This window comes from Dermacentor variabilis, chromosome 2 (assembly GCF_050947875.1).
Source record: "Dermacentor variabilis isolate Ectoservices chromosome 2, ASM5094787v1, whole genome shotgun sequence".
Taxonomy (NCBI): Eukaryota; Metazoa; Arthropoda; class Arachnida; order Ixodida; family Ixodidae; genus Dermacentor; species Dermacentor variabilis.
The window spans coordinates 12,099,915-12,127,769 of NC_134569.1; the positions used below are offsets into that span (position 1 = coordinate 12,099,915).

The following is a 27,855-nucleotide window of genomic DNA, read 5'->3' on the forward strand; positions in this document are numbered from 1 at the left end:
GTGCTATTCCAGTCTCTCCAATATGGCTAACAAGTACAAGAAGCCCACATGGTTTTTCAATGATGCCGAAATTCAAGAGCTCCTTGTGAACTAAAATTTGGAGGATGCTGATATTGATTATGAGACTTGTTTGAGAGATAATGGTAGCGATGAAGAGGCCATTTGGCGCGTGAAACTGCCCATCAAAACAAGACATAGCAGCACTGTATAGACTTCCGACAGCACTCGACTTTAACCAATACACAGATCAACGAACATTGTAAAATGTCCAGCAACACATTAAGATGTACTATTTAAATCTAAAGCCTGCTGTGACGTGTTACTTAAACCGAAATTAATCTTTATAGGCACACAGAAGGCACAAACGCCTCGAATGCGCAGCATGCAAAGGGTGAATTATCACAATGAACAAGTTCTGTACATTCCCTTGTAGCAAGGAGGGTGCAAAGGATGCTCAGAGCAACTGCAATAGTGTGCCCACAAGAAAACACTCACCCATGTCATTAAGCCAGAGAGCAATGCGGTAGTAGACGGTGTCAAGCACGTGGATCACCACAGCCAGCAGTATCTATGGCAGTAAAGGGCAGTGGGCAACACATTTGCTGAGCGGCTACTTGCTGGAACTACTTTGCAAAACGTGCCAAGGCAATTCAATGTGTGAGGCAAGTAGCTGAAACAAAGCACTACATGTAAATCACCAAAGTTCAGTTTCACCCACTTGAATGTGAATAACCTCAAGTAAAAAATACTAAAATAGCAACTTGAAACGTGGACATTTAATTTCTTTTTCTTGTGTATGGGTCTTCAATACTGTTTTTGTGCAGTTTAAGTTATATTTAAACGAAAATAGTTTGATGTACAAAGCACAAACAATCAGAAAAAAGATATAAGCAATCAACTTTCACTACAAACATGCAACTGGATGAGAGGGTCTCCCCATCTTGTTTTGTATGGGATTTCTTGTATAAGATTGCATTTAAGTGGGCTGGTTGGTACATGGTTTACCAAGGAAAAAACAGCGTGAAGATGGCAAAGATGGAAGTTAAAGTGACAACACAATTAAATGACAAAGCGCTTCATTGTGCCATTTCTTCCCTCAGTGTCTCATCTTTGCAATTTTTTCTTAATGTTTCTGTTTCATAATATAATCCTGAAACACACCTCGCCTGTCACAACACTCCCATGCATTTTACTTCATCATGAATTCCTTAACAATGCAGAGCTAGCAACATTTCAGGTGCAGACAATAAGAGAACTGCTTCCTCTGAAACAGTGCAACCTTTGATGAAGTCTGCTAAATAAAATTTAGACAGATGTTGTCCACAACTGACCTTAGGCAAGAAAGAAAAGTTGCCCAGAAAGTGCCTCTGGACACGCCACTCGTCCCACCAGTGCTGAAATCCATAAGATAAAGTCGCCAATGAGACACATTTGGCTATCATGGGGTACCAGATGAGATTTAGGGAAATGCACTAACTAAAACAAATGTAATAGCTGCTGCATATTAAACACATGTAATAATGATATGCACAGAACTGTTATGCCTTAATTCACATTTTACGTGCAACAAGAGTCACTACAATTTGCATTTTCGACCAATAACTTTCAGGAACATAGCTTTCACTGCACATTATCTGGCTGAATGCTGGAGAAACGTGTGACAAAAAAATGTCACACCTGCCATTAGCACTATTTTCACTTTGCAAAGCTTTCGAGCACATTGACAAAATAGTGATTGCTTTAGTGAAGTGTAAACACTGAAGGTTACACAACGCTAGTGCGAAAGTAGCTCCTGAAGTAATTGATTGACCAGAAGAAAGGGAATATAGGTGATACTCCACACATTGAAATTCCTGTAACAGCAGAACTGGAGAAATAAAACTAGGTTTGGGACGGCAGTAACACCAGTTCCCTATCACTGTGTATAATTACGTTCCAACACATTTGTAACTGAGCGGTACTGTCTAAAACTAACAAATCTTATGGATATTATGCTGAATCTGTTTATACTGAATCTGTGTGAAATCTGTTTTTACTAAAGATGATGACCCGCACATCAAAATTTCAGCAATTGCCAATTCTGCTACAAGTGTGTCTCAAGTTCTTTGCCTCAATACATCGTGAAATGAAAACACGTTAGAGCTGCGCTCAACTTTCGCATTAGGGAGTATCGTAATCGTTGGTCTTTCTTTTTTTCTTGAATTTCTTTTTACGCTGTATGAATGAGGTTCTGCTTATCTCTCTCACAATATTTTATGTGACTCTGTGTGGGATTTGACAAAGGATGCGGCTGACAGCTTTCCTGGCACTGTGCACAGATAGCAAGCTTGGCACAGTGCCAGAAATAATGGCGGTTGTAAACACCAACACATCCAGTGCTGAGTCGAGCGATATTTGGCCGAGTCATAGTTGAGAGTTTTAGGGTGTTTTATAGACATGTTTTCATGTTCCATAAGTGTTATTGTCAAGCAAAACATTTTCAAAGGCAACATTCATGATTAAGCCGCTGCCAAAAATTTACACTAGCAGTGAAGCAGAACAGACTTGGTAATTGCAATAACTCTATAAAGTCTGAGTGTGAGCTAGTTGGTACGATGCCTTCGTGGTGAAGCAGTGCGAGGAAAACACAGATGAGAGAACACAAGGACGGGTGCTGTTCATGTTTTCCTAGCGGCGCTATTTGACCATAACAACTCTATGGTTGTCTGGTTGACCTCTGCACCACCAATTCGACCATTTATGCCTGTGGCAATTCGGTATTACGCACAGTATAGCGGAATACCTGACACACCAGGACTCTCTCCGAAAGCCATTGCCCGAGAATGTCACTCCAGGTTGTAATCGAGCGCAAAATAAACCTACAGCAACTTTCAGAACAACATGCTCTGTCGCCACCACAAGATGACACTATCTCTGACGGTAGGCAGCTGTCAACGCTGTAAACACAGTTTCGTATCCGACTGAACATGCAGGCAACTTTTGGACCCATTTTCTCTGAAAAAAGGTGTGCGTTAGATTTGGGCAAATATGATAACTTTTTGTTGGGAAAGATGGACTATGTTGTATTCTCCAGGAGCCAAAGACTAAACTTGGCATTTAGAGAACATTTACTGCACCACAACAGTCCAAATACAAAAAAGTACTTTGAAATTCATGATCTTGTGCTGATGTATGGCTGCTGAGATTTTGGCATAAAATTTAAAAAAGATAGTTGAACTTCGACTTTTACTTTTTCTTCCAGTAGCACTGCAAAATTCAAGAAGCGTTTTAAAGAATACTTTTTCATCATGAACTTCTTTGGTGTTTCTGTTTAGCATTCCTCTAAATTATGCCCTCATCTATATTAACCATTAGTGCTTGCTGAAAGCTGTTCATTATTACAGAGGAATACAACGCAACCGTACAAAATATGAAATTTAGTGTCAGCATTATGGAGAGTGTTGACACCCTGGTTTTCCACAAGAGACCCTTGGACACTATTGAAGCACCTGGAGCTGAAAGATGAGGAAGACGGCCAGTACTACAATCAGAAGGCAGCAGGCCACCACTGGCAGTGTCACAAGATATCGGAACAGGTGCCTCTTCCAGCCAGGATAGTTGGGCTCTAAGCGCCCCGTCACAGGACTCCGGCTGGGCTCACCCTGAAAAGTATAAAGAAGACCACAATGCAAATATTGCATGTCTCGAGTTGCTGTGATTTAGAAGTACTGACTGTTGGGCGCGTTGGTAATCCATACTGTGCTCATTCCTATTTGTTTGCGCCATTCTTACTTGACATTACTAATAAATTAATTATGAAAAAAAAAAGATTATGAAAACATTGATTTGATTCATGAGGTTCAACATTCCAAGGCAACAATAGGCCTACAAAAGGCACTGTAGAGAAGGCCTCTGGATTAATTTTGACCACCTGGAGTTCTCCAAGGTACACCTCAATTTAGGTGCATGAGCGTTTTTGCATTTTGCCCCCATCTAAATGTGGCCACCCTGGCCAGGAATCAAAAGAACAACATCGTGCTCAGCAGCTGAAGACCGTAGCCACTATGCCACCATGGCGGGTGAGATGCATTGAGTGGCATGCACCTAGTACTCGGCTACCTACATGCCAAGTTTGCTCACTTTGCACTTTAATATCGATACCCGCACAAAATGTTTATTTTCTATCTAAATGCAGAAAACACATTAAGAATAAGCCTAATCAATGAAAAGAAAAAATATTTTGCAGAAGCTTTTTCAGCAACGGAGAGAAACACCAGGCAGAAAATTGGAAGTGGGCTTCTCCTCAACACACCTATGGTTTCATTTGGAACTTGTACAGATGGTTCTCATAGGTCTACATTTCATTTGTTTTACATCACATGTGTGAAACCACTTTCAGCTGGATATCTTGGATCAGTCTGTCTCCTCTAACCGTGCTTTCAAAAGAAAGCGAGTCACATGCCAAACTTCTTTTCTCCCATCCTGTGTCCCTGCTGTAAACCAATTGCTGCCTGTGATATAGTGTTGGCGGAAGACATTTAGTCAGAAACTTCGTACTCAATACTGAGGCTCGGCAAGAAAAAATTTGCGTGAATAAAGGGTTGAGTAACACAACATTCCAATTCAAGGAACTATGATTGACTATGATTGACAGTTTTATCAAGCTAGGTATCATCAGACAAGTTTCTGTTGCAAGCTCCATGAAGAAATGAAACAAAAATACACACATAATCCAGTGTTTCCCTGCCTATGTGCTTCCCTGCTGATGATGCAGAAGTTAAGCTACCACCACAATGTTAGTTCCACACTGCTATTTGTGGTCAACTAAAAAAAAACATTTTCCTTGGTTGTTTTCCAGAATAACATTTAAAAAATCCATCCTTCTTCCCCTACCCACTTCAAGAACTGAAATTAGAGATATTTTAGTAATTAGCACTAACATAAAACAATCCATGGTACTGTATTTACTGCCTATTTCTTTTTCAGAAAAACATATAAATTAATTATATGAGCATTAAGTTGAGTACAAAGCCCAAATGACAATCATGACAGGCTATTATCATTAGCATTAGAAATTTACATAATCCAATCAAATTCATTAGTCACTGCAGCTGTACGAGCAATGGTAGCCTTGTGATTGCTCTGGTAAGTTTGTTAGGTTGCCATGGTCTGCAAGGTAAACATTTGTGACTGAAGCATGTAACAAAGCAGTGATAGCAACACGCCACATGCAAACTGTGACACTGATTGCCTCATAAGGCTGAACTGGATCTTTTCTTGCTTGCCAAGTTCAGAGACAGCAGCCTCCCTTTTCTTTCAAGTCAACTGGGGCTACCAAGTCTGGTAAAGGTATTATCATAGAAGAGAGACTGTACAGCACAATCTGCCTGCAAGATTTCAGTACTAACATGCTAGCAGTAAATTCAAAATAGCTAATTTATGAATACAGCACATAAATTGTGTGGAAATTCACAAAATGGAGGTAGATTCATCCACCCAACTGTGAAATGAAGCTGCAAAGAAAAATTCATAAAGTTAAAATCATCATTCACTATTGAGTGGACGACAATTTTTCCTTTCATTAATTTTTCTCGAAAGGAAAGCAAGAAAGGCTCATATAGGTTCAGCGCAAAGCACAGTGGTACAAGTCTACAAAGGAAACCTGTATCATTTTCCCTAGTAGCTTCATGCCTGCCACTGTCTCTCTCTTTCATAACTTTTTCACTTTTTACCTTTTATAAGCTACAGTTTGTGCAGTGCTCACGAAAAGCTTGGGAAAGCACAAAAGGAAGTGCGCAGGATGCATGCTGTTTCACAACTATGTAATTGCCGAACAGTGCACGTCCTGTTCACTTTCCTTTCTGTTGTCCCAAGCTTTTTGACAGTGCCGCACAGATCACAAGATGAAACATTTGTGAAATGCGGTATTTCAAATGCTATAGAGAGAGAGAAATGTTTGTTAATACAAATAATGAAGACAAGAATAAATATAAAAGGCAAACCCGTGGTGTTTCAGGTGACAGGCCTAGATTAGATTAATTGTTTCCCTCCTCAACAGGTAGAGCAGCAAACTCCCGCCCAAGTACTGACTGAGCCCAATGCTGCTCAGCTTCGGGGATCGGACGAGAACCGGCGTATTCAGCGTGGTATGGCCAATGGCAGAGCAGCAAACTGTTGTATGTGGCTTTCTGGTGAGAAGAATGCTATAATAGCACACCTATGGGAGAGTCACGCAGGTGAGTATTTCAAGGTAGTGAATTAAGTTATAAGAAATTAGATAAATATCCGTACTCCTGACGGCTGTAATGCATTATATGCAAGAATGCAGAATATAAAGCGTGCGAGCGTGGGCAAGAGCATGCGGCAGTAGATTAGGCAAAGCGCGAATACTCCTGAACTGTCACGGAGACAGCCACCATACAGTGAAGTGAAAAATCAGTTCTGGTGGAAGTCCAAGGGACGGCAGCACAATAAGAACTTTCTTTAGAAGGCACGAAAGGTTGCAGCATCTCCAAAGCAATAATAGGTAGTGCTTTGTTCTGAAAAGGTTAATTTTTTCATGTGTTCGATGGCCATCTTACATGTAGTATTACTGCTGGGACTTTCTCACGCTACCGTACATGTACGATGTTGACCCTCAAGGTATTCATTTTTACTTCTCTGCTTGAGCATTGTATGCAACGACAGCATGCTAAAATATCTTGCATATCTACCACATTTCTGTGGAAAGGCAGCACAAATGCTGCAGGTTTAACGTATACAGCATAGACCGCATGTAACAGAAGTCAGTGAAGTCGTGAATATTCGCACTATGAGTGGTACCGCACTATAACCAAAACAACATTTTTTAAACGCTGTACCTGCACAAAACATGTCCGAGCAGCCGCACGTATACAAGAATCGAAGCATGCCACCAGAATTATTGCATTCGTTTCAATTTACGAGCGTTGGTTAATGTCTGAGGACCCGCTGTCTTTGCATGAAGCAGACCAAGTAAAAAAAATAATAATAATAAAAAGGGGAAAAGTAAGTTGCCCACTCATTCTTCAGACCTGCTCGATTATTTGAATTCCTCACGGCACTGCCACCAACTATGTGGAACTAATGTAGAACGGCGACCAAAATTTCAAATGCCGTACAGTGTTCCGTTCAATTTCTTGGACTGATTCGCGTGCGCGGACAATATCAAAAACAAGGCAACCGCAGACAAAGATGCTATCATTTGAGTGCTGCCCGTGCTGCCCATGCCCTCACTTTCGTTATCAAGGTGGTTCCTCCACTTTCCAAGTGCCACACAGCCCCTGTGATGCGCTTCATTCAGTTGGCACTAAACCACAACTTTGGTCAACGTCTCCCGACAACGTGCACTGATTAGGCCCAGCCGGTGGGGGTGTCGGGCAGCATGCCGTCACAGGAAGCTCGTCCTTGTATCCATGGACGATTACATTCAGATTGGACATGCAATCATGTGCACGGGCTGAACTGGGGCAATGTGAAGCAGAGTTTGGTTTTTCTGGCAATCAGCCACAGCAACTACTGCAAATGCCAACCAAGTTTGTATGTGCGTGTAATGGTAGGAAAGGTGGAAGCTCACGTATGAGCATAAAGCCTAAAAGCGCTGAACTAAATTTGTGGAACACTGCTTAAACTGACAGTTAAGGTGGCACATGTGACATCTGCAGTTCATGATGACACGAATTGCGATGGTTGCACACAAACTGAAGCCGCTGCACACGCCGCTGATAAGCAGCCGAGCGACGGCTTCTGTGCCACCTAGGCAAACACCGTATGCCTGCATCATGCTGCCGCTGCCTTTCTTTCTTTTTTTCTTTTTCTTTAGTGTGTTCATCTCATTCTCCTCTGCATTGCCCTCATTGCTCTCCTCTCCCATCGGCCGGCACAACCTGTTGAGAAGCACGCCTGTTACTGTGCTTGTCTGTGGGATTTTCTTGCAGAAATCACATTAAAACCAGTACTTCATCTCGCACGGCTGCACTATAAGTAGTATGAGTATCTATGGAGTTCTATGGGAGGATAAACGGGAGTCAAAAACGGCCGCAATATAGCCAGTTCTGCACAATAAACGGTAATGTATCACAAAAAGCTAAAAAACACAGTACACTAAGTTATGCTGGCTAGCAACTCATCAACCTTGGTCTTTGGCTAATATGTGTACAAATGGTCTGCGGAAGTGAGAAATTGTGTCCAAGACAACTACTATTGTGTAATCTTTAAGTATGGTTCGTGAAAGCTTTTTCCTAATCAATTACAAACAACTTTGCTGGCACCAACCAAGTACTTGTTTGGTTTATCCATCACTTTGAATTATGTGATTTCCAATTATATCGGCATTTTACTGTGTGATGCCAAAGTATTACACGACACCAATGCCGATGCCACGAGTGCAGCTGAAGCTCGTTCTTCTCCTGATGGGCCTCCCGTTGATGGACACGTGTTGTGAATGAGCCTGTGCACCAAATGTGGCCACAGTGTGTGCACTCTGGTTCTTACCCTGAACTGAGGCCGTGGCTCTACAAGCAGCTCATTCTGCTCATCCAAAGTGCCCCACTGGTAGGAAAGCTCAGAAGAGTATCGTTTCCACAGCTCGAGGTAGATGGTCGCCCAAAGCATGTTGAGCAGCGTAAAGCCCACCAAGCATGCGTCCTCCTGCACCTGTACTTCCGCAGATAAATGAGGCAACATCAGCAGAGTCACTCTGGATGAGTGCCCGAAACATACATGGGAGCAATGGACTGTAAAATTCTGTTCATGTTTCACATTAAAATCACCAGTAGCATTTCATTATGCAACCTTATGTGTAGGGGGACAACCCAGCTCACATCTCAGGATGGCTTCACCTGTGAACCGCACGCATCCACTGAAGAAGACTCCAGCTACACAGTTACGTTCTAGCAGTGATGAATAAAAAAGCAAGTGTAGATAAGGTAAAGGCTTGCCCAGGTTGCTGTATGCAGCAGCAAGCACCTCTGGTTTTCAATGCAGATACACGTCTGCTTTTTTACTTGTAGACAAGCTGCAGCCAAGAAAGTGGACCCAAATTTATTTTTAGAAAGCTTTATTGGAAATGTAAGGTTTCTCTGTGCTACATACTGCTGGTACCATGCATATACACACTCTGAATGAACATAGTATGCTGCTGCCATTGAAGTTGGCCTTTCTACTTTGTTCAGGTAATCACACTTCTCCTAGAGGTATTAAAGCAGGGTGATAACAGCAGGTCAGGACTAAATTGATCCCAAAAGTGGATAAGTAAATACAAGAAACCGTGAATGAGTTGCATCATTTCTGTGAAAAGCCACAGCAGCTATACAGCTATATGATGCAACATATTAACCCTGGAAAGAGTTCCAATGGCTTTTGACACCTCAGTGAAGCCATAAATAATATTCTATGACTACTATGTTCAAAGACCCTTGAGACTGTGTAAGTGGCAAAGGAATTGTAAGTCCTATTGAAACATACAGACCCTTTATGCAATGCTGTGACGTTGTTAACAAATGCACAGTGTATATTTAGGATCCTGCGACATACATTGAAATGAGACCATTTGCAATGTGGCACCAAGAAGCAGATGCTTGCACTGGCTCATGCATCTGCTGAGCAAGCAATGCGCTAGTACTTTCGTCTTCTGCGAGCACAAGATAAGCGCAGCAGACTCCATACGCAGGTGAATGAGGTCACTCCCTTGGAATAGCACTGGACAAGATGCACTCCTGCGTGAATATCAGACCTTCTGAGAGGTTATTCCATGGTGTGCGTGTGAACATGTTCAGTGCAAACAGGGCAGAACCTGCCAAGTGTCTGCCTGGCATGTGGCCCACAAGAAAACGTAAACCAGAATTCTTTTTATAAAGACCACTGCAACACCAACTAACTGCAGATTAAAAAAGAAATGTATGCTAATTGCAAAGAGTGTACAAGCTGTATATGGGCCAGTTGCGATAAGGAATGGAGTGTTTGTCCAATGAAGCAATTAGTAAATGAACTTGGTAAATTTGGAAACATGGAAAATTTCAGCCCTGATACTCTACAACAATAGGCAATCATGGATGGGTTGCGTGTGATGTCTGCCTTGTATAAAAGGGGTGAGCCTTGCTGAAACCAGTCGTAGTGCGTTTAGTTAGACAAGACTTAAAGTGGCTGATACGGCTTCTGGTAAGAAGTCTTTCTTCCTTTGCTTGTACTGTTTCGCTGTCTATCTAGTTCAAAATTACATAATGAAACAGCATGAGAGAGAGGCAAACACAATAAATGGCAAGACAATAAATTGACTTTCAAATAAAGTTTTCATTATGTCAACGCATTAAGCAGCCTAGCTGTCCTTAAATCAATTATTAATCAAATATATTTTAAGTGGAAATGGCTACCCGAGTATAGTTTTTGATGTTTTTGTTTACTGCACTGCTATGCACTACCAATTGTTTGAACATACCTATATCAACATCTAAAGGGACACTAAAGGCAAATATTAAGTCCACATGGCCTCTTAAAATACCATTCTAGAAACCTTGCAGCACTTTTTTCTTACCAAGAAGACTTTGTTTAAGAGACAATTGTGTCTGGAGGGTGCGGACACCTTTAGCGCAAATCAGGTTGCCCACTCCTGAGCAGGGAAGTGGTGATGTTGTACATGCTATCTCTGCTCTACAGCTGCCTTTGAGCAACCCGACACCTGACAGATGGCACTACTGTTTTTTGTGCAAAGCGCAATTGCATGGCTGTGGAGAAAACGAGTCGAGACAGAGCATTGGATTCACCACTGCAGCTGCTTTTCCTCTAGTGACGTGGACCGTTCAGGCATCCAGCGACATCACGAAGACGTGGAAATCTGTGCTGCTTGCATTTGGGAGGAGTTTCAGAAACCAGCAAAACCAGCACCAAACAAACAAAACTACCGAAATGCGAAGGCTCGGGCGGTGCAGAGTGTTGGATCTGGAGGACAACCCCAATTGCTGTCCCCCAGATCTTGGACCTTGCCGTTGGGTGCGGGAGTTGGCCGAGGTTGAGGAGGACATTGAGATGAAAACTGGAGGTTTATTTACATTATTTACAGTATGAGTACAAAGGAATTAACAGTCATAAAATCATTGCGGGCCAGCAGCAACTCGGACGCTGCGGCCCGTGGCAAGAAGCTCGAAAGAGATGAATCAAGGAATGCTCCCCTGCTGCTCCCAATCTCTGGTGTTTAAGCCCTTCGGTGTCTCGCAGTCATGTCACATTCAGCCAATCGGCGAGCCCGCTCAGGTGACGCCATTTTCGGCCAATCAGTGAGCCCGCTCAGGTGTCGTCATTTTCGGCCAATGGTGGGCGCCCGTGCGATTGTGTCACACCCAGCGCAGAGGGTTGCTCCTTGGGCCTCAATTGTCTGAGGGCTTACTTCTCTCTGCGGTATCGCCTTCCCGGCTTGCAAGTGCCGTCACAATAGGCGGATGGGGGCGACGTTCCAGTGCTGCAAAGCAGCTTTGCTCGGGACCTGCATTACCTGGAACCGTGCCAGGCTCCCGCTACACTTTCGGGAAGAGTCGAGCAGTGAATAGCTCCACCTGCGGCGCACGAGGTGGGGGACGCCAACTCGTTTGCACGTGCCGCGCCTAGGGAACCGGGTAGATCTGCTTTTGCGCCCCTTAATTAGCTGTGGCGCGATTCGATGTGGTCTGGTGAACTCAAAGGAGGCTCAGGAAAAGGTCCCGTATCTAACAGCTCTTCCTCGCCCCGGAAGTTCGGAATGGCCGGTGAAATCAATTCACTGGCCATGAGGAACGCTGAAAGAACCTGCAGGGTACTGGTGTCGAGCTTCGTTTGACGAACTTCGGGATCCTGGGCCCTGGAGAATGTACATCAAACAAACAAAACAACACAGCGCTGCACCACGTGTAAGCGCAGGCTCTTCACCCCTGACTCGCCAGGCTATTACTGAGTCAAAATGAACCCTGATCTATTATTTGATCCTGATTTAACCCTGATCAATTTTGACAAAGCAGTTCCAACCACCTTTCCAAACCGCTATCCATTTCTCCCTGAATGCCGACAAGGCCAGAGTGACATTGTTCTTGCAAAACAAAGGGCCGCTGTGGTTGTAAACAAAAAATGAAAACAGCAGAACATAGCTTAAGTGGCCTAACTACACGAACAGCATGTTTCCAACCTATTGCAGTGGCGTACTTATCGCACGTACTGGGGCCACTGAACAGTCCGGTCAACTCTACAAGTACATAATCGCAAGCGCGCTAGCTTTGTGGTCCCTATTTCGAACACGTACTTGCGTCGTAGGCAAACATTTCATTATGCTTACTCCTTTATGTTATGTTTCTTCCTTTAGTCCCTACAGGACACGTAACTTAAACAAGAGCTTAATTTGCGTAACTTACGCACTCCGCAGAACCCTTTTAAAAAAATGTGTCTCCTAATAACTCGTTCCACGCATGCTTTTTAGAGAAGTCAGAATACGGCTGCCTCAACACACACGAGCAACCCAGTCATAAACCTTCTGCTTCCCTCCGTCCGCACAAGGACACGCGCTAATGGAAATAAGAACGCTTCTCAGTGCAAATCACGCAATTACTGAAAACCTACGCGCTTAACCTTAGAAAATAAAAACACATAAAAAAAGGTTAACTAATACACACGCGCGTTACCATAGGCCTCTCACCGATAACCTTGACACTCAGGTTACTCACACACACAAAAAAAAGAAAGCCTATCTACTCATTAATGAACACCTCGCGAAACTAAAGCTTTACCTAAACCTCATCTATCAAATTTCGGAGCTTCTCAAACCAAAACATAAACAAAGCTCACACTTTACACATTGAAAGAAACTGTCTGAAATCGCGAAAATTTTCAAATGTTCAATAATAAAACAACACCACATTTCATTTCTACGGAAGCTTTCTTGGCCTCCCGTTCCAAACGTTTACGTCTGACCCATACTTTGAGCCGTACTCAATGTGGTCGCGGTTCAAAAGCTATTCTGGCTACCCCGGAACAAAAGGGCCGACACACTAGCAGCTCCTTCAACATGTTACAGTTTCTGGCCAATTTGCGTCCTGGGGCCACGATTTCATTACTAACTCGATTGACCGCTTCGCGACTCCCTACCACCTCGTCTCGTCCTGCCACCTTGTGCTCCTTCGCACTACACGGTGAACTTTGAAAAGAATGACGGACCGACAAGGAACATAACTGCCCCGTGCCCTTTGTCCGCGTCCGTGCAGAACATGCTTCTCGATCTCTCTTTGACCGGTGGCTCAAACGTGTTGGATGCGTCAACATCGTCAACAATGACTGCACCTTTCTTTTCCTCGCACCCTGCCTTTTCGCACCTGTTGCTGACTTTGGCTCACCGCATTCCGATGTTTAATGCGCTTCTTTCTGCGGAGCTTTCTCTTTGAACTCGCTTTCATGTTGCCTTCTCGTGCTTCGTGCTGGCCGGTACACATTTCGTCGGCCCGGGTCGGTCTCTTACTCGCACAGTCTGAATGATCCTTAACTAAATCATCCCTCTCTTGGCTACCTAGACTGGCGGAGAGCTGCACCGATCCCTGAACAATGCAATTGTCTTCTCTTGAGCTACGCAGCTCGCAATCCTGAGATCTGCCCTCAACTGCATCATCCAGCTGGCACTGCACTTCGGCACGCAGATCCGACTCGACAGTTATCTCGACATGGGTGCTCGCGTCTGTTGGGTCAGCATTACTCTGTACCTCGCTAACGACCTCGCTAACCTTACATGCGACGCACACGCGTGGTGACTGTGCCAATTCATTCACAGCTGGCCTAGCTGCCACTACAGTGCTCTGTTGGCACAGCACCTCGCCGCTTTCACTACGGCCTTTAACGGCCTCTGTTGCCACTACGGCATCCTTAGCAGCTAGCACTTTCCGTTCGCGTATGAATGGGCCGCTAACCTCACAGCCACTACTTTTCTTGTCGGCTTTTGGTGAAAATGCGGGGGATACTTCCTCATTCTTTTGCTCTGCACTACCTACAGAATTTTCAGACAGCCGTTGTCTCTGTGCCTTTAACTGCTCACAATACTGTATCTGTTTTATCAATGCTGCCTTCTCTCTCTCTCGTACTTTTGCTCACGCTCATGCTTACGTTCTTGATACTCACGTTCACGTTCATTCTCACGTTCTTGACGCTCATGCTGACATTCTTGACGCTCACACCTAAGAGTAACCTCTTGAAGCCCACGCTTCCGTTCATTCTCGCGTTCTTCATGCTTACGCTCACTCTTACGTTCACGAGGCTCACGCTCACATTCACGACGCTCACGTTCACGATGCTCACGCTCCCGTGGTTTTTGTATCACCTCCCAAGCAATCTCAATGCTTTTATCATCATTGCCACTATCTTGAATCGCCTTTATGATAGCTGGCTTTTTCATCTGTTTGTCCGCCTCAACTCCCAAATCGTCGCACACCAACAACAAGTCTAACCTCGTCAACCTTCTAAGATCCATGGCAGCTGCCCCGACTTGTGGTTAGAACTGTTTTCCTTAATTAATTCGTGCAAACACACAATATGCACCAAATTCCCGATTCCTAGAACTATGAAAATAAACACAACATTTGAAGTCTGGCGAATTAAAAAGGAAAAAAACCACACGCTCACTTACGGTTGCAGCACCCTGCCATCTGGCTCATTGGTCCGCTGTTCCCGGTTTCTCAGGACTCTCTGGGTTGAAGGCTCGCTCTTCTTCACTGTTCCCAGTTTTCTCAGGACTACTTTGGACGAAGGCTCTCTCTTCTTCGCTGTTCCAAGTTCCTCGGGACTCCTTTTGGACGAAGGCTCTTTTTCGCTGTTCCAGGTTCCTCAGGATTTCTCTCGACGAAGGTTCATCCGTAATGCTGCCACCAGTTATTAGATTCGTCAGACGATCCCACCGCTGGCATACAGTTATTAGATTTTTCGGACGATCCCACCGCTGCCACCAGTTGTTGGATCTGGAGGACAATCCCAATTGCTGTCCCCCAGATTTTGGACCTTGCCGTTGGGTGCGGGAGTTGGCCGAGGTTGAGGAGGACTTCGAGATGAAAACTGGAGGTTTATTTACATTATTTACAGTGAGAGTACAAAGAAGTTAACAGTCATAAAGTCAGTGTGGGCCGGCAGCAACTCGGACGCTGCGGCCCGTGGCAAGAAGCTCGAAAGAGATGAAATGAAGGAATGCTCCCTTGCTGCTCCCGGTCTCTGGCTTTTAAGCCCTTCGGTGTCTCGAAGTCACATCACGTACGGCCAATCGGCGAGCCCGCTCAGGTGACGCCATTTTCGGCCAATCGGCGAGCCCGCTCATGTGTCGTCAGTTTCGGCCAATGGTAGGTGCCCATGCGATTGTGTCACACCCGGCGCAGAGGGTCGCTCCTTGGGCCCCAATTGTCCGAGGGCTTACTTCTCTCTGCGGTATTGCCTTCCCGGCTTGCAAGCGCCGTCACAATAGGCGGATGGGGGCGACGTTCCAGTGCTGCAAAGCAGCTTTGCTTGGGACCTGCATTACCTGGAACCGTGCCAGGCTCCCGCTACACTTTCGGGAAGAGTCAAGCCCTGAATAGCTCCACCTGCGGCGCACGAGGTGGGGGACGCCAACTCGTTTGCACGTGCCACGCCTAGGGAACCGGGTAGATGTGCTTCTGCGCTCCTTAATTAGCTGTGGCGCAATTCGATGTGGTCTGGTGAACTCGAAGGAGGCTCAGGAAAAGGTCCCGTATCTAACAAGAGTCAAGCGAAAATGAAACGTTTCGACCACCTGTAATATTATCAAAGGTAACATCAATGAGTTACTTTTTTCTAAATGTTGAATAGAAATGGACAAGTAGAATTTGCTTCTGTCTTATAATGCAATGCGAATATGTTTTTATTATGAGAAGTTCAGTACTAGCGACAGAAACAAAATTAGGAGTGTCTTTGTCATCTGGCTAGTATTTGGATGTGCCTGGTGACTTGCAAATCATGTCCTGCATTTACCGCAATTTTTTTATTACTAAAACTTTGTTCGCGATAATATTGATGCCTTAGGCATCCTCAAGCATTGATCTATCACTTTAGCTTGACTTAATATTTGCCTTTACTTTCCTTTAAATAATATTTTATTTTCCTGAACTGCCATATATTGCCATATAATAGGGAGCTGTGGCCTCAATCAAGGAACTACAACTTGTAGTCCAGACCTTTACTCTCGAAGTTAAAGCAATATTATTTGATAAAGTGGACGTCACGATGCAGTACTGTTGTGAGACAAGGGGATTAGGTAAAAGGCCCTTTCCCGAGCACGAGCGTGCTGTTTTCCAAAATGGCAATGGTTCTAAGCATCGACATGGCCGACGACTCTAGCTAGACTCACCTGTTCTCCATGAGAGCCACAGGACAGGCCCACAAGCAGACCAACAATGGCTGGCACAGCCAGGGACCAGGTGTAGTGGCCCAGCCAGGCAAAGTACATGGCCACCTTGGCACCAAAGTAGTTCCGCACACGTTCTAGTGGTATGTGGACAGGGATAAAATATGCACAGGTGTGCTACTTCATTTGGCAGCATGGTTTTGGAACTCAACACCACATCATACTGCACTACTTTGCACATGAATATGAAGAAACATCAAGTGGAACAGGTACACACACATGCCCGCACACAGAAAGACCAGTGTATGTGGACCGACAATATATTAAAAAATTATGAACGAGAACAAGTTGTCAATTTGATATGCTTCAGTTTTCGCAAAATGGATGACAACACAGATCAACTCAGGTGGCTGAACTTGCTCTTTCAAGTTCTGGATTTACAGAAGATGTCAGCTCTATGTAAAAGAGATGCACATTTCCTCCACTGAAAAGTTTTATAGGGGAAATGCACTAATGCATTGAAGGACATCTAGAATCTAAAGAAAGTCAACAGGAATTTTTTAAAAAATTGACCGAACACAAGTCATTTTTTAGCCAAATGACAAAATAAGTCTTCACTTTATGGCAGATGGGATTGAACTTTGCATGCAATGATCAGACATAGATGGGAGCCTGACAAGCTAAATACTGGGCTATCACTAAACTGTAGAACTTTGTTACCACAGTTGCCATAGTAGGTATATTTTGTACAGCTCAATCATGAACAGCTTGCTTGCAAGAGACAGGAAATGCAGTTTTCTGAGTACAGTGAAGAGGTACAGCAAAAAAAAAAAAAAAAACATTTCAGTTTTGCCACCTGAATGGTAAGCATTCACAGTGATAGCAAAGTGTTACCTAAAGGCTTGTAGCTTTGTGGGCAGCATAAATTAAAGTAAACATTTGCTTAGGAACTAAACATGTTTAGTGCCACGCACCCAAAAACACACATGAACACAGTTCACTTGATGAATGTGAGCACTTGCAGTCACAATGTCGGCAACAGGGAGCACACATGCTTGTTCCAAAGCGAATGTTTTCTGCTGCTGCTCTCTTTACCATTTCATTGTGCCGTGCGTCTGAAACTAAGCGCATTATGTGACCTCCAACAATGTGCGCACTGGAAAGCAGCGTGCATCAATGTACCAGCCTCCTCAGCTTGTCTTTGCTGTTGCTCCCACAACTTTGCAGCCACAGGAGATCACATGAATTCCAATAAACAGTGCATAGGCCACGCGTGTGCCATCTCACCTATGATGGCATGGCAGCTGCAGTGACTGTGCCAGTGTGAATGCGCCTTTAGTGTCTGTATAGGTAATTGCTATCGCAATAAATCTTGTGCACAACTTGTGCACTACTACCTCCAGTGGAAAAGAAGTAGGGAGTCATAAATGAGAATGGTAGATCAAATGACAGAAATATTTCACTTATACAGTGAAATCAGCAGCCACTTGTAAACAGAGGTCTGCATGCCAGGAGCCATAAAGATGCTGACCCTGTCAGCCTTACCTAGTGGCTGCTGCCAAAAGAAAGCTAGCACCCAGTGTTTCTTGAGCCAGTCTAACTCCTTGGGAGAGTGTAGGGCCACCAGCTGACAGAGCAGGCCTTCTGCAAGGCACCATTCCACTGCAGATTGAAAGATCAAGATTAGTCCCAATAGATAACAAGGACAGGTAATGCTCTTGCTCTCATGAGCAATCAAATTGCACCACGGATCATCATCACCAGCCACTGCCTGTATACACTGTATACACTGTATACACTGCCTATGCATCCCGCAGTAGGCAGTGCTGACACACATGGGCAAGCCCCTTCCAACGTCTAGACAATACTTTTCAGAAGTATTTTGTTGCGATAGCATGAACAATGCTATTGATAGTGTACATGAGACTGTTCAGTCAAAGCCACCAAAGTTGTCCTCCTTCGAATCACTCACAAACAGTGCAGCTACTTCAGGTTGGAGTTTCGCTGGCACATCACTGTCATCTTATAGCTCTATGGTGCAGCACACTGAACGTGTTGCGCCGGTGCTGGATCATTTTCTTGCTGACTTCGAATTCCTTCCCTGCTGCTCGGCTTTTATGCTCCACTGCAAATTCAACTGCACGCAGCTTGAATTTTGCTTGAACAGCTTGAACATTTGTAAGTTCGCTGACTTTGCTTTGCATGTGGCATCATAGTTTGTGAGGCTGTGACAACACATGTGAAGTGCACAGCAACAACAGCAACGGGTGCCATGAATGAGAGCAGCATTCCGGGCAAGTTGGTAATCCATTGCTTAAATGATATTGCGCGACATAAAAACGACACGGACGTGAAAGAAGACGACAGGAAAGTTTGCGCTTGGTGTGTCGTCTTCTTTCACGTCCGTGTCGTTTTTATGTTGCGCAATATCATTTAAGCAAGAGTGCCATGAAGTGTACTTGCTGTGCATGGCAGAGGGTTAAGCGCAGTGGAGTGCCATTTGATGCCTGCTCAATACAAAGGGCATGGCCATAGCATCCAATCTAATTTTTACTGTATATAAGTCGCATGGTTCTATAATATGCACTGCCAAAAATTCTGAGAAAAACCATGACTTATACACTGGAAAATATGGTACATGGGTTCCGAGAGAAACATTTGTCATTTGCCTCTAGAAACATGACATTGAGCAAATATTTAATCTTGTATGCTGATTGCAAATAAACAATCACCGTCAAACACCATTACAGCAAAGCACTCTGGACCTCCAAAATCCTTCATTATAGTAGTAACTTCGTAGTTAAGATTGTGCTCTGTGCCACTCCAATAGAACCAGTTAAGCGTGCTTAGAAAAAGAAAACCTTCATTCAAAAATAAATTCTAGAGATACTTCATGAAAGAACTCGATAATTTTCAGCTCCCCATTTCATCTGATGAAATGTGTTACTGCAGCTGACCTTATGACATGTTCCCTGGCAAAATGTGAGAATGATGCAAGGTACCATCACTGAGTATCAAATGCACCTATTGCCTCCCTTGTAGAAATCCTTAGTTTGTCCTTTACTGCCTTCGTCAATCTTCACCTCATTCTTGTGATTTTGGTTATATTGTCAGTAGTCAGTGCCGGGCAGATCATGTTGTCGTAGGGATTCGGGGGAGTTAACTGCTATTATAGCTACTGCAAGGGGGGTAAGTTCCGCAGTAAGTTTCACTTTTGTGAGATTTTGCAAGATTTGGCACTGGATATGTCAAAGTAAATGGCAGATAGCACTCTTGGCACTATTTGAAAACAGTGAACTTGGCACATCACCAGAAACGTAGGTCAGATACACAGACACATCCAGTGTCGGGTCTCATGAAAGTAGAACTATTTCCAAATGTGATCGCCAAAGAACACCGCCCCAGAGTTCGGGCCTTCCCGTGCTGTCTCTTTCTTTTTGTCAACTGGCACTCCCTATGCACACCACTGTTCAATGGCAGCTATGGATGGCGGTGCTGCTATATGCATTTGCTGTAAAGCAACAAATCAGCCGCCGAGGACGCCTAAGTTCCTTCGTTGTACAGGCACATTATTTCACTGGTATACATCGTACTGGTACTCATTGTAGAGGTGTTCACAATACATATGAAAGATAGTCATTTGACTGGGACATACAGAACCATTCATTATACAGGTTATTTTGCAGTAAAGGTGTTCAATATATAGGCAACCGACTGTAGCTTTTTGTCTGGGTAAATAAAAATATATATATTCTTCGTGTTATAAATTAGGGAGGTGAGTTGCAATAAAGGTACTGCAGCAGGAAAGCTAAAATTAAGCAGGTATGGTTCAGAATATCTAAAGAATGCAACTTGGTATTTTAATGCTTGTATCTAAATTTTATACGAAGTTATCAAATTCTAAAATTGCAACTTCACAAGTGTGAATTAGTGCTGGCAATTTCTATGAGATTTAAAAATATTGAAACGTCCTAAAAGACTATATCATAGTGGTTCTGCACTCTATGAGTCTAGCATTCAGACAAAAAAAGAAAGAATAATAATAATAACTTTAAAAAAAAAAGAACTGAATGAGTAGCAGATAGACTATGCTGCTCCCAAAATTTGCATCTTGCAAAAGTTGTTCGCTGAGAAAAATGCAAAAAACTACAAGGAGTGCAAAAATATACATTCCATGCTACAAAACCAGGTAGCTTTCTCCTGAATCTGCATTAAAGGCTCATTTTTGACAAGAAAGCAAGCTGGAAAGATGCACTTACAAACAAGGCCAAGATGGCAAGGCTCTGATGAGCGGCTTTGGAAAGGCGAATGGCATGAAATGGGTCATTTTCAGTGCTTTCACGGGCGAAACAAAGCATTTGGTATTTATTTATTTAGACAGAAACTACATTAAGGGTATTATTGTAGTAAAGGTACATTTTAAACCATACAAGTACTATGCAAAAGAGGGGGAAAGCATGAAATTAAAACAAGATAAACTGGGGCCACATAGATGTACACCCAGCAGACGCGTCATACACTAACATTAAAAAATGGAAGTGCGAGGTGCATCGCTGCTGATAACACTTTCATGCCATGACCATGAATCATGAAGAGTTGATGTGGCATTTATATAATTTGTAGGGAAGCAAGGTATCCAATGCAGTTGCTATGGCATCGGGCAAGGTTTTCTTAGCACCTGATGTAACAGCCTTTATGATAGCTGCCTTCTATTACAGTGTGATGGCCTTTTGCTTACACTTTCCATTTTCTACATGTAAAACTGGAGAAATGGCGATGCAGCCGATAAAAACAGCTTGCACACTGTGATGTGTTCATCGTGGTTGAGCAGCATGTGGCGCACAACTCAGCACTCCGCTGTACGATAGAGGAAGCCAGTGAACTTCATCGCGCTGGCTTTGCTCGGCCAGCTTGTGTCCTCTGAGATTGACACAGCACCAAGGCCACCTTGGAGGCCAGGGCTAGCTGCCAGCCTACACGGCTGCTGCACTGCCCATACGGCTGCTGCAATGCTGAAGAAAGAAGGCAAGTGGATGTACTAACCTTTCACACTGCCATGCATAGCCATGCAGCATGGCACAGCTTACATGAGCAGGTGCAACTGGGCATAGCTTGGACGTGGCCTCAGAGATTCCAGAGGCCATGGCAATGCCTAGTTGCACCTGCCTGCACAGGGTGCCACAGTGAGAGGGAAAAGTTAGTGAAGAAGCGAGATAGTGTGCTTCCTCAATTAGCTGTCCCCACAGTGTAAGATATATACTGTTTAGGTGAGGACACTCGCAAGGGCACAATCGACCGGATAAACTACCAATGGCATGCGCCTGTTGGTCCTCTGAAGGCAGGGACCATCTTTCAGCAGGACAACACAGCTTCAAGGCAGAAAAGGTTTAATCTGTCACTGCTATAGCAACAGGCGCTTCAAAGGAAACCCAAATTGAATGACAGACGGGTGCTCCTACTGCTAACATGGCTGACTTTCTTTCTCCACCAGTGACCTGCTGTCACCGCATGGCTCAATCATTTTTGTACAAAGCGACGTAAAGGCATGGCACATTCTGGCACACAGTTTTTATTATTATTATTATTATTATTATTATTATTATTATTATTATTATTATTATTATTATTCCCTTGTACAATGGCACTAAGCCACTGTTGGGGATGGGCCGGGTGATATGATAAACAAAAAAAAAGTATACGCAAATGTGTAAACGAAGCTACCAAAGAATCCGATCATAAATCAAAGAAAATAATCTGCAATAAAGTTGTCAGCCTTGCATAGACAGGAAGAAATAAAAACAACTTAGAAATAATAATTATACTTAAAGTAACAGGTCAACTTGAGGTGAAAGATAACTTAAATTTTGAAAAATAATAAGAATTACCAATAAATCTATCAATCAATATATCTTATTTCCTCGCGTGTATTTGCGGGCTTCTTTCACGCTCAGGAAAACGCGTTTATGTAGCACGTATTGAGCAACAGAAAGCTGTATCAGGAGTTTTTCATGTTGCTCTACAATTTTCTCATCGACACTTTCGATCTAATTATAACATTTGAGAAGTTTATTAATTAAGACTAATTATGTAATTAGGCAGAATGCAACAAATGCTCAGCATCTCCAAGCGACGGCAAACAACATTACCTTGTTTTCGTCCAGCTACATGGCATTTGCGTATTTTTAAACTCTGGCTAAAGTTAGCTGGGACACCCTCTATGTCTTACACTATGACACCCTCCCTGACAATCTCGCACTACCCGAGGTGGTGCTCTCTGCCAATGCACGTTGCATGTGCATCATCTCGGGCAGTCTTGGACAGTCCAGGATGAGGAACTCTGAAGAGGCCCAGCGAAGTGCTGCTTGTGCACAGCTACACCCTAAGGTGAAAAAGACCAGCGTATTCAGAAGAGTAGACGCGGTAATTTTCAGCTGCCGCCCTGAACAAGTGCCGAACCCCATGGAAAGCGATACACTTACGCAACAGTTGGGTGTTTTTTGGTTTGGGAGACAAATCTAATTTGTTATATTCATTGGTAGACAATATTATTTTGTTAAAACGAGGCTTTAAATACACAGACCTCTATGGAGATTTCGGGAGGAATTTTGCTTACTGCATTACACCCATTATTTCATTATGTCTCATTTAATTATAATGAGGTTCGAGTGTACTACCTTATAGGAATGACCCACCAGACAACTGAGCACCCATTCATTCATATTGACAGATACGCCTAGGTAAGAAAGCTTTAGGAGCAATAGGAAATGTTGCACTATATCGAAGGTCTTCCTGAAATCTAATGCAATGCAGTCAGTTCGTTATGAGCCATCAAATGAAGAAACCATATTGTGTGAAAAATTTTCCTGATCCTGTAATGCAGGAAAGGCTTGTTTCAAGCCTATGCTGATAATGAACAAATAAGTTATTGGCTTCCAAGTGATGGAATATGCGTGAATAGAGGATATGTTCCACGGTTTTGGAGCACACACTTGTTAAGGTGATAGATCTGTAATAGAAAACTTTACACCTTGGGCCACTTTTGTGGATGGAGATGAAGGTTGGAATTTTCCATTCCGTGGATAACTGTGGTGTGAATAGAGCTCGATCAAATTTTAAAGATATAATTTGGTCAGGACCAGCTGCAGAGTTGGTCCTTAGCTCTGTCAGCAATTTCACTATACCTTCATACGATATGAAATGATTTGGCATGTCCGAAAGATAAGCACAAGAAATCCTAACCGGAACCTGTGGCAAGGGCACAAAATAAACAGATTGTAAGTAGCTATTAAAGAGATCGGATTTGTTGATGTCAACAGTAATGAAGCTGTGCCCAGTGAACATTGGGAGAAGAGTGGTTTCTTCCTTACCATTAAATAGATCTCATTTCACGCTAGCTTTCTTCAGAAGTTGTGCCATGATACCGTGAAAACCTGCATATACAGTTAAACCTTGATATAACGAAGTTGGTAAAATCGGCACTTTGCTTTGTTATATCGAAATATCTTTGTATTGAAATTCGACCTTTTGTGCAAATAAGTAGAGTCACTGATAGATTTTTCTTAAATATGAAAAGGGGCCGCAAAATTTGCTGAATTATCGGGCAATCGAAAAAAGCAAATGTGAATGAGAAAACAATTCATTTTGATTAATTTGGGAGTCAGCGGCGAATGATACGGTTTCGTGCCACGTACTTGACATCTTCTCGGCGCTACGAATTAAGCGAAGCCAGACGTGGCTGACAGTGTCGCCCGCAGTGGGAACACGCTATCGGGAAAAGCGCCGGCAGCGGGGAGTGAATGCTTCGTCCGCCTCTTGCTTCAATGGGTCACCGAAACTTGAGATTACGCAACCTCCAATACTAAACGCGTTGCAAGACAGCTTACATGGTGACACGCCGTCCCGGCATGCCCCCTCTTTGCACACGTGGCAGATTACCTCTGAAGCAGGGCGCGCGGCTGCGTATGCGCTCAGCCGCGCTTACAGCCATGCGCAGCCACGGCCGAGACGCGGCGCGCCAGAAATTTAGACGCGCACCAACTTGGATGGATGGATGGATGGATATTATGAGCGTCCCCTTTGGAACAGGGTGGTGGGTTGCGCCACCAAGCTCTTGCTACTATACTGCCTAATATCCTACCTATGTTAAACAATGAAAAAGAAAAAAAAAACACTATGAACTACCACGCCCAAATTTTCTGATCCCCTATTGCGAACTGTGCTTTTGTACGTCTCCGTCTTTTGTCGTTTCCCTACTTTTCTTCCACCAATCCTCCAGTCGCCTCTTACTAATGTCTATTGCGGATATGTTTGCTTTACCACTGCTCCCTCTGAACCCAAGGGCTTCAAGGAGGCCAGTGATGCCTAAATCGACCGCTGGGTAGACGTCTTCACATTATAATAAAACATGCTCCGTAGTTTCCCTAGCTTTACCACAGCAAGCACATGCTTCTCCTTCCTTCTTATATCTCGCTTTATAGGTGCGTGTTCTAAGGCATCCCGATCTCGCTTCAAAAAGTAATGAGCTTCCCTTTGAGTTATCATAAATGGTTTCTTTCCTGATTTCCTGATTTCGTTTTTTCCTCTTAATTAGTTACTCATGGCAGGTTTCTTTTCCATTGCCGCCACCCATGAGATTAATTCAGCCTCTCTGACTTTCCGCTTGACCTTCTTTGTTGCTGTGTTGTCCACCCTACAGGCCGCATACTTGCTAGTAGGCTTCCTGGTTCTTTTCCTCCACTGTGAATCAATGTTTTTCCTGTACAGATACCTGAACACTCTCCCAGCCCATTTACTTTCTTCCATATTCCTCAGCCGTTCTTCATACTCAATTTTACTGCGAGCTTCCCTCACTTCAAAACTAGTGGAAGGGAAAGGCAATATATAACTTCAATAGAATGAAATGTACCCACCGCTCCCCACGCCCCCCTCCCCTATTTCCCTTTGCTCGCGTGGGAAGGCGGCACTCGTGAAGCCACCATCTTTCTTGTCTCACCCTCGCACACTTTCACTCGTATTTAACCGGGCTGGTTGGTGTTCGGTGTTGGAATGCATTACGTAACCGCGCAAACGACAACGGACGTTGTCCTGTGTGTTTCTTTCTTCGTCCGTTGTCATTTGCGCGATTAGATAATGCATACCAACAACTTCCACTCGCACCTAAAACACAGTGCGCGGGGCGCGATAGGATCTTATTGCACTTTACGCTGAACCTGATGCGGCTCCACTTCCATGGTCGCTTTGGTCGCGCCACGCACTATTTGAGAGGTGCCGTTAGCATGCAGCTGCTTGTGATTCAATCATTTGACCATCTGCGTCCGCGGAAGTTTCCATTCATTGTCTCGGCATTCGTTTGGGGCGGCAGTGAAATTTCGTTATATTGAAATTGAATAGAAACACGCTTCGTTATGTTGAGGTTCTAAATACATGGTGTTCTATGAACGAGAGGTTATGAAAGGTTAAATACTTCGTTATATCAAGAATTTCATTCTATTGAAGTTATATATTGCCTTTCCCTTCCACTGGATGACATTTTCTTACTCTAACAAACCACTGGTTATCTGTTTTATGCTATAGATGACCTGCCAGCTCTACCTATTCTTATCTTCAGCTAAAATTTATGCTACTCATACTGCTGTATACTACTAGGTAACATTATGCCTATTACATTGTTCATTATAGAGTACATAGCTTCTATTCAAGTTTGTTTAATTATCCTCAAAGCTTTGGCTCCCATGTTTAGTACTAGCAGAATACACTGAATATAGACTTTTCAATTAAGGCACCACTCATGACACTCCCGAGTGACAAACCTAACTAAAGGACACAGAGGTACAGCGAGAATACATTTAAGAAGAACTAGCTTCACTCTGAATGAAATTCTACCTCCATCAGCCGTCACAAGAAAGGATGATGCCATATTTGACTCTAAGTGCTTTAATTAAGACAAATGTATTCATATTTGGGGATTCTACAATACCAAGAAAATCAGTATTACTGTGAGTAGAGGTCTTGTGAGCCAGAAAAGACAAAAAGAATGAAAATATTGGTGGTAATGCCACACATACTGAAGTTTGCATTTGCACAGTAACTCTTCATGTCATGGACAGTGTCTTCTCAGGTCTAGGTAGTAGTTTATTGATAAGCACGTGTCCACATAGTGTCCTAAAGAAACAAAACACTTTTTCTAGCAGGCTATCAGAATTCTTTTCTACATAAAAGATGGCCTGAACAGTTAGTGAAAATACTTTGAAATTCATGAATGTGGTTTGGACATAAAATTCGAGGAGTGAAACTTAGGCTCTTATTTTATTCTATTTTATATGCTAGTAGTCAGCAGCTAGTGTTTTTCCACACAAATAAAATCATATAAAGAATTATCAGATATAATAAAGTAAATCTAGCATGCTTCTCACTGATATCAGCATGCAACAAATATGTCCTAATAACATATTGGAGATAATGAACGTAATTCCGTGTCACATGTGACTTCCTTATAACCAGGTTTGAGCGCTTGAAATAATGCTTCCCCACTCTAAGCTGACGCAGATTTCACTGCTCTTACAAGTGCCCATTCAATGTGTAGGTGCAGAGCAGTCTCCTACCGAGACACTGGCCCTCGAGGCAAGGTGTTCGATGCCCTGATGGTGGGCCCGGATGGTCCCCTGGCCCAGAGGCACGCAGTGCCTCCCGCAGCCAGTGCAGCATCACCCGTTGCCGCTCCTGGCCACTAAGCTGGCCGCTCCCTTCAAAGCAGTCTTGCTCGGCACAAGTGAACTCTCGGTGGCCCCCACCCCACTCTGGGCGCAAGCGCTTGCGCAGCCGCAACTCCTCGGCCCCACGTAGGAGCCTCCACATGGCAGTGAAAAAAAAAAAGAGAAAGTCATTTGCATGTGTGAGATTGCTAGGTTTTGAAGGCAACATTGAAATTTCAAATTTTTATGCATCCTTCTCCTTAATAATTCCTCCTCCACAATGCCCACAGTACAACCTCAATGACATGGAACCCTAGACTAATTGATGATTGATTTGTGTGTGTGTGGTGGTGAGGGGGGGGGAGGGTATCATTCCAAAGCAAGACAGGTTATGAGAGTACCCAAGTAGAGAGGAGAGGGCTCCACATTAATTTTGACAATCTAGGGTTCTTTTTTCGTTTTTTAGTATACTGTTGGCCCATCACAGCCCATGCAGGAGTAGATACATGAACAGGTTTTGTTTACAAAGATGACACAGCTAGTTTTTCCGTAATATTTGGCAATGGTAAAATTTCTCAATGTGAATTGAATACATTGGATGTAGTTTACAAAGGTATCTATGGTATCACAACACACAGCAATTTTTAGTAGATTATTCCAATGAGAGATGGTCAACGGAGAAAGGGAGTACTCGTGGGCATTAACACGACTTTTAAGGGTTGATGAATTGATACTCAATGATTCAGTCTCTATGAGAGCTTCAAAGGTTCATGCAATTATGAGAGCATGGTATATTGAAGTGTCCATAGTATAAGCGATAAAGAA

The 27,855-nt window shown here is 43.6% G+C and overlaps 1 protein-coding gene across 2 annotated transcripts in view; it reads right to left on the bottom strand.

The window, feature by feature from the left end:
* Positions 1-27,855, bottom strand: part of wwk (anoctamin 8 white walker) — a 78,126-nt gene that overhangs the window by 46,055 nt on the left and 4,216 nt on the right. Inside the window, exons 3-9 of one of the 2 annotated variants that reach the window (XM_075679630.1) lie at positions 26,941-27,185; positions 17,885-18,001; positions 16,343-16,476; positions 8,491-8,652; positions 3,489-3,641; positions 1,332-1,394; positions 496-568 (exon numbers count right to left, since the gene is read on the bottom strand). In XM_075679630.1, the coding sequence (XP_075535745.1) occupies positions 496-568; positions 1,332-1,394; positions 3,489-3,641; positions 8,491-8,652; positions 16,343-16,476; positions 17,885-18,001; positions 26,941-27,185 (947 nt within the window). The remainder of the gene's footprint in view (positions 1-495; positions 569-1,331; positions 1,395-3,488; positions 3,642-8,490; positions 8,653-16,342; positions 16,477-17,884; positions 18,002-26,940; positions 27,186-27,855) is intronic. The other variant, XM_075679631.1, reaches the window with a different exon arrangement.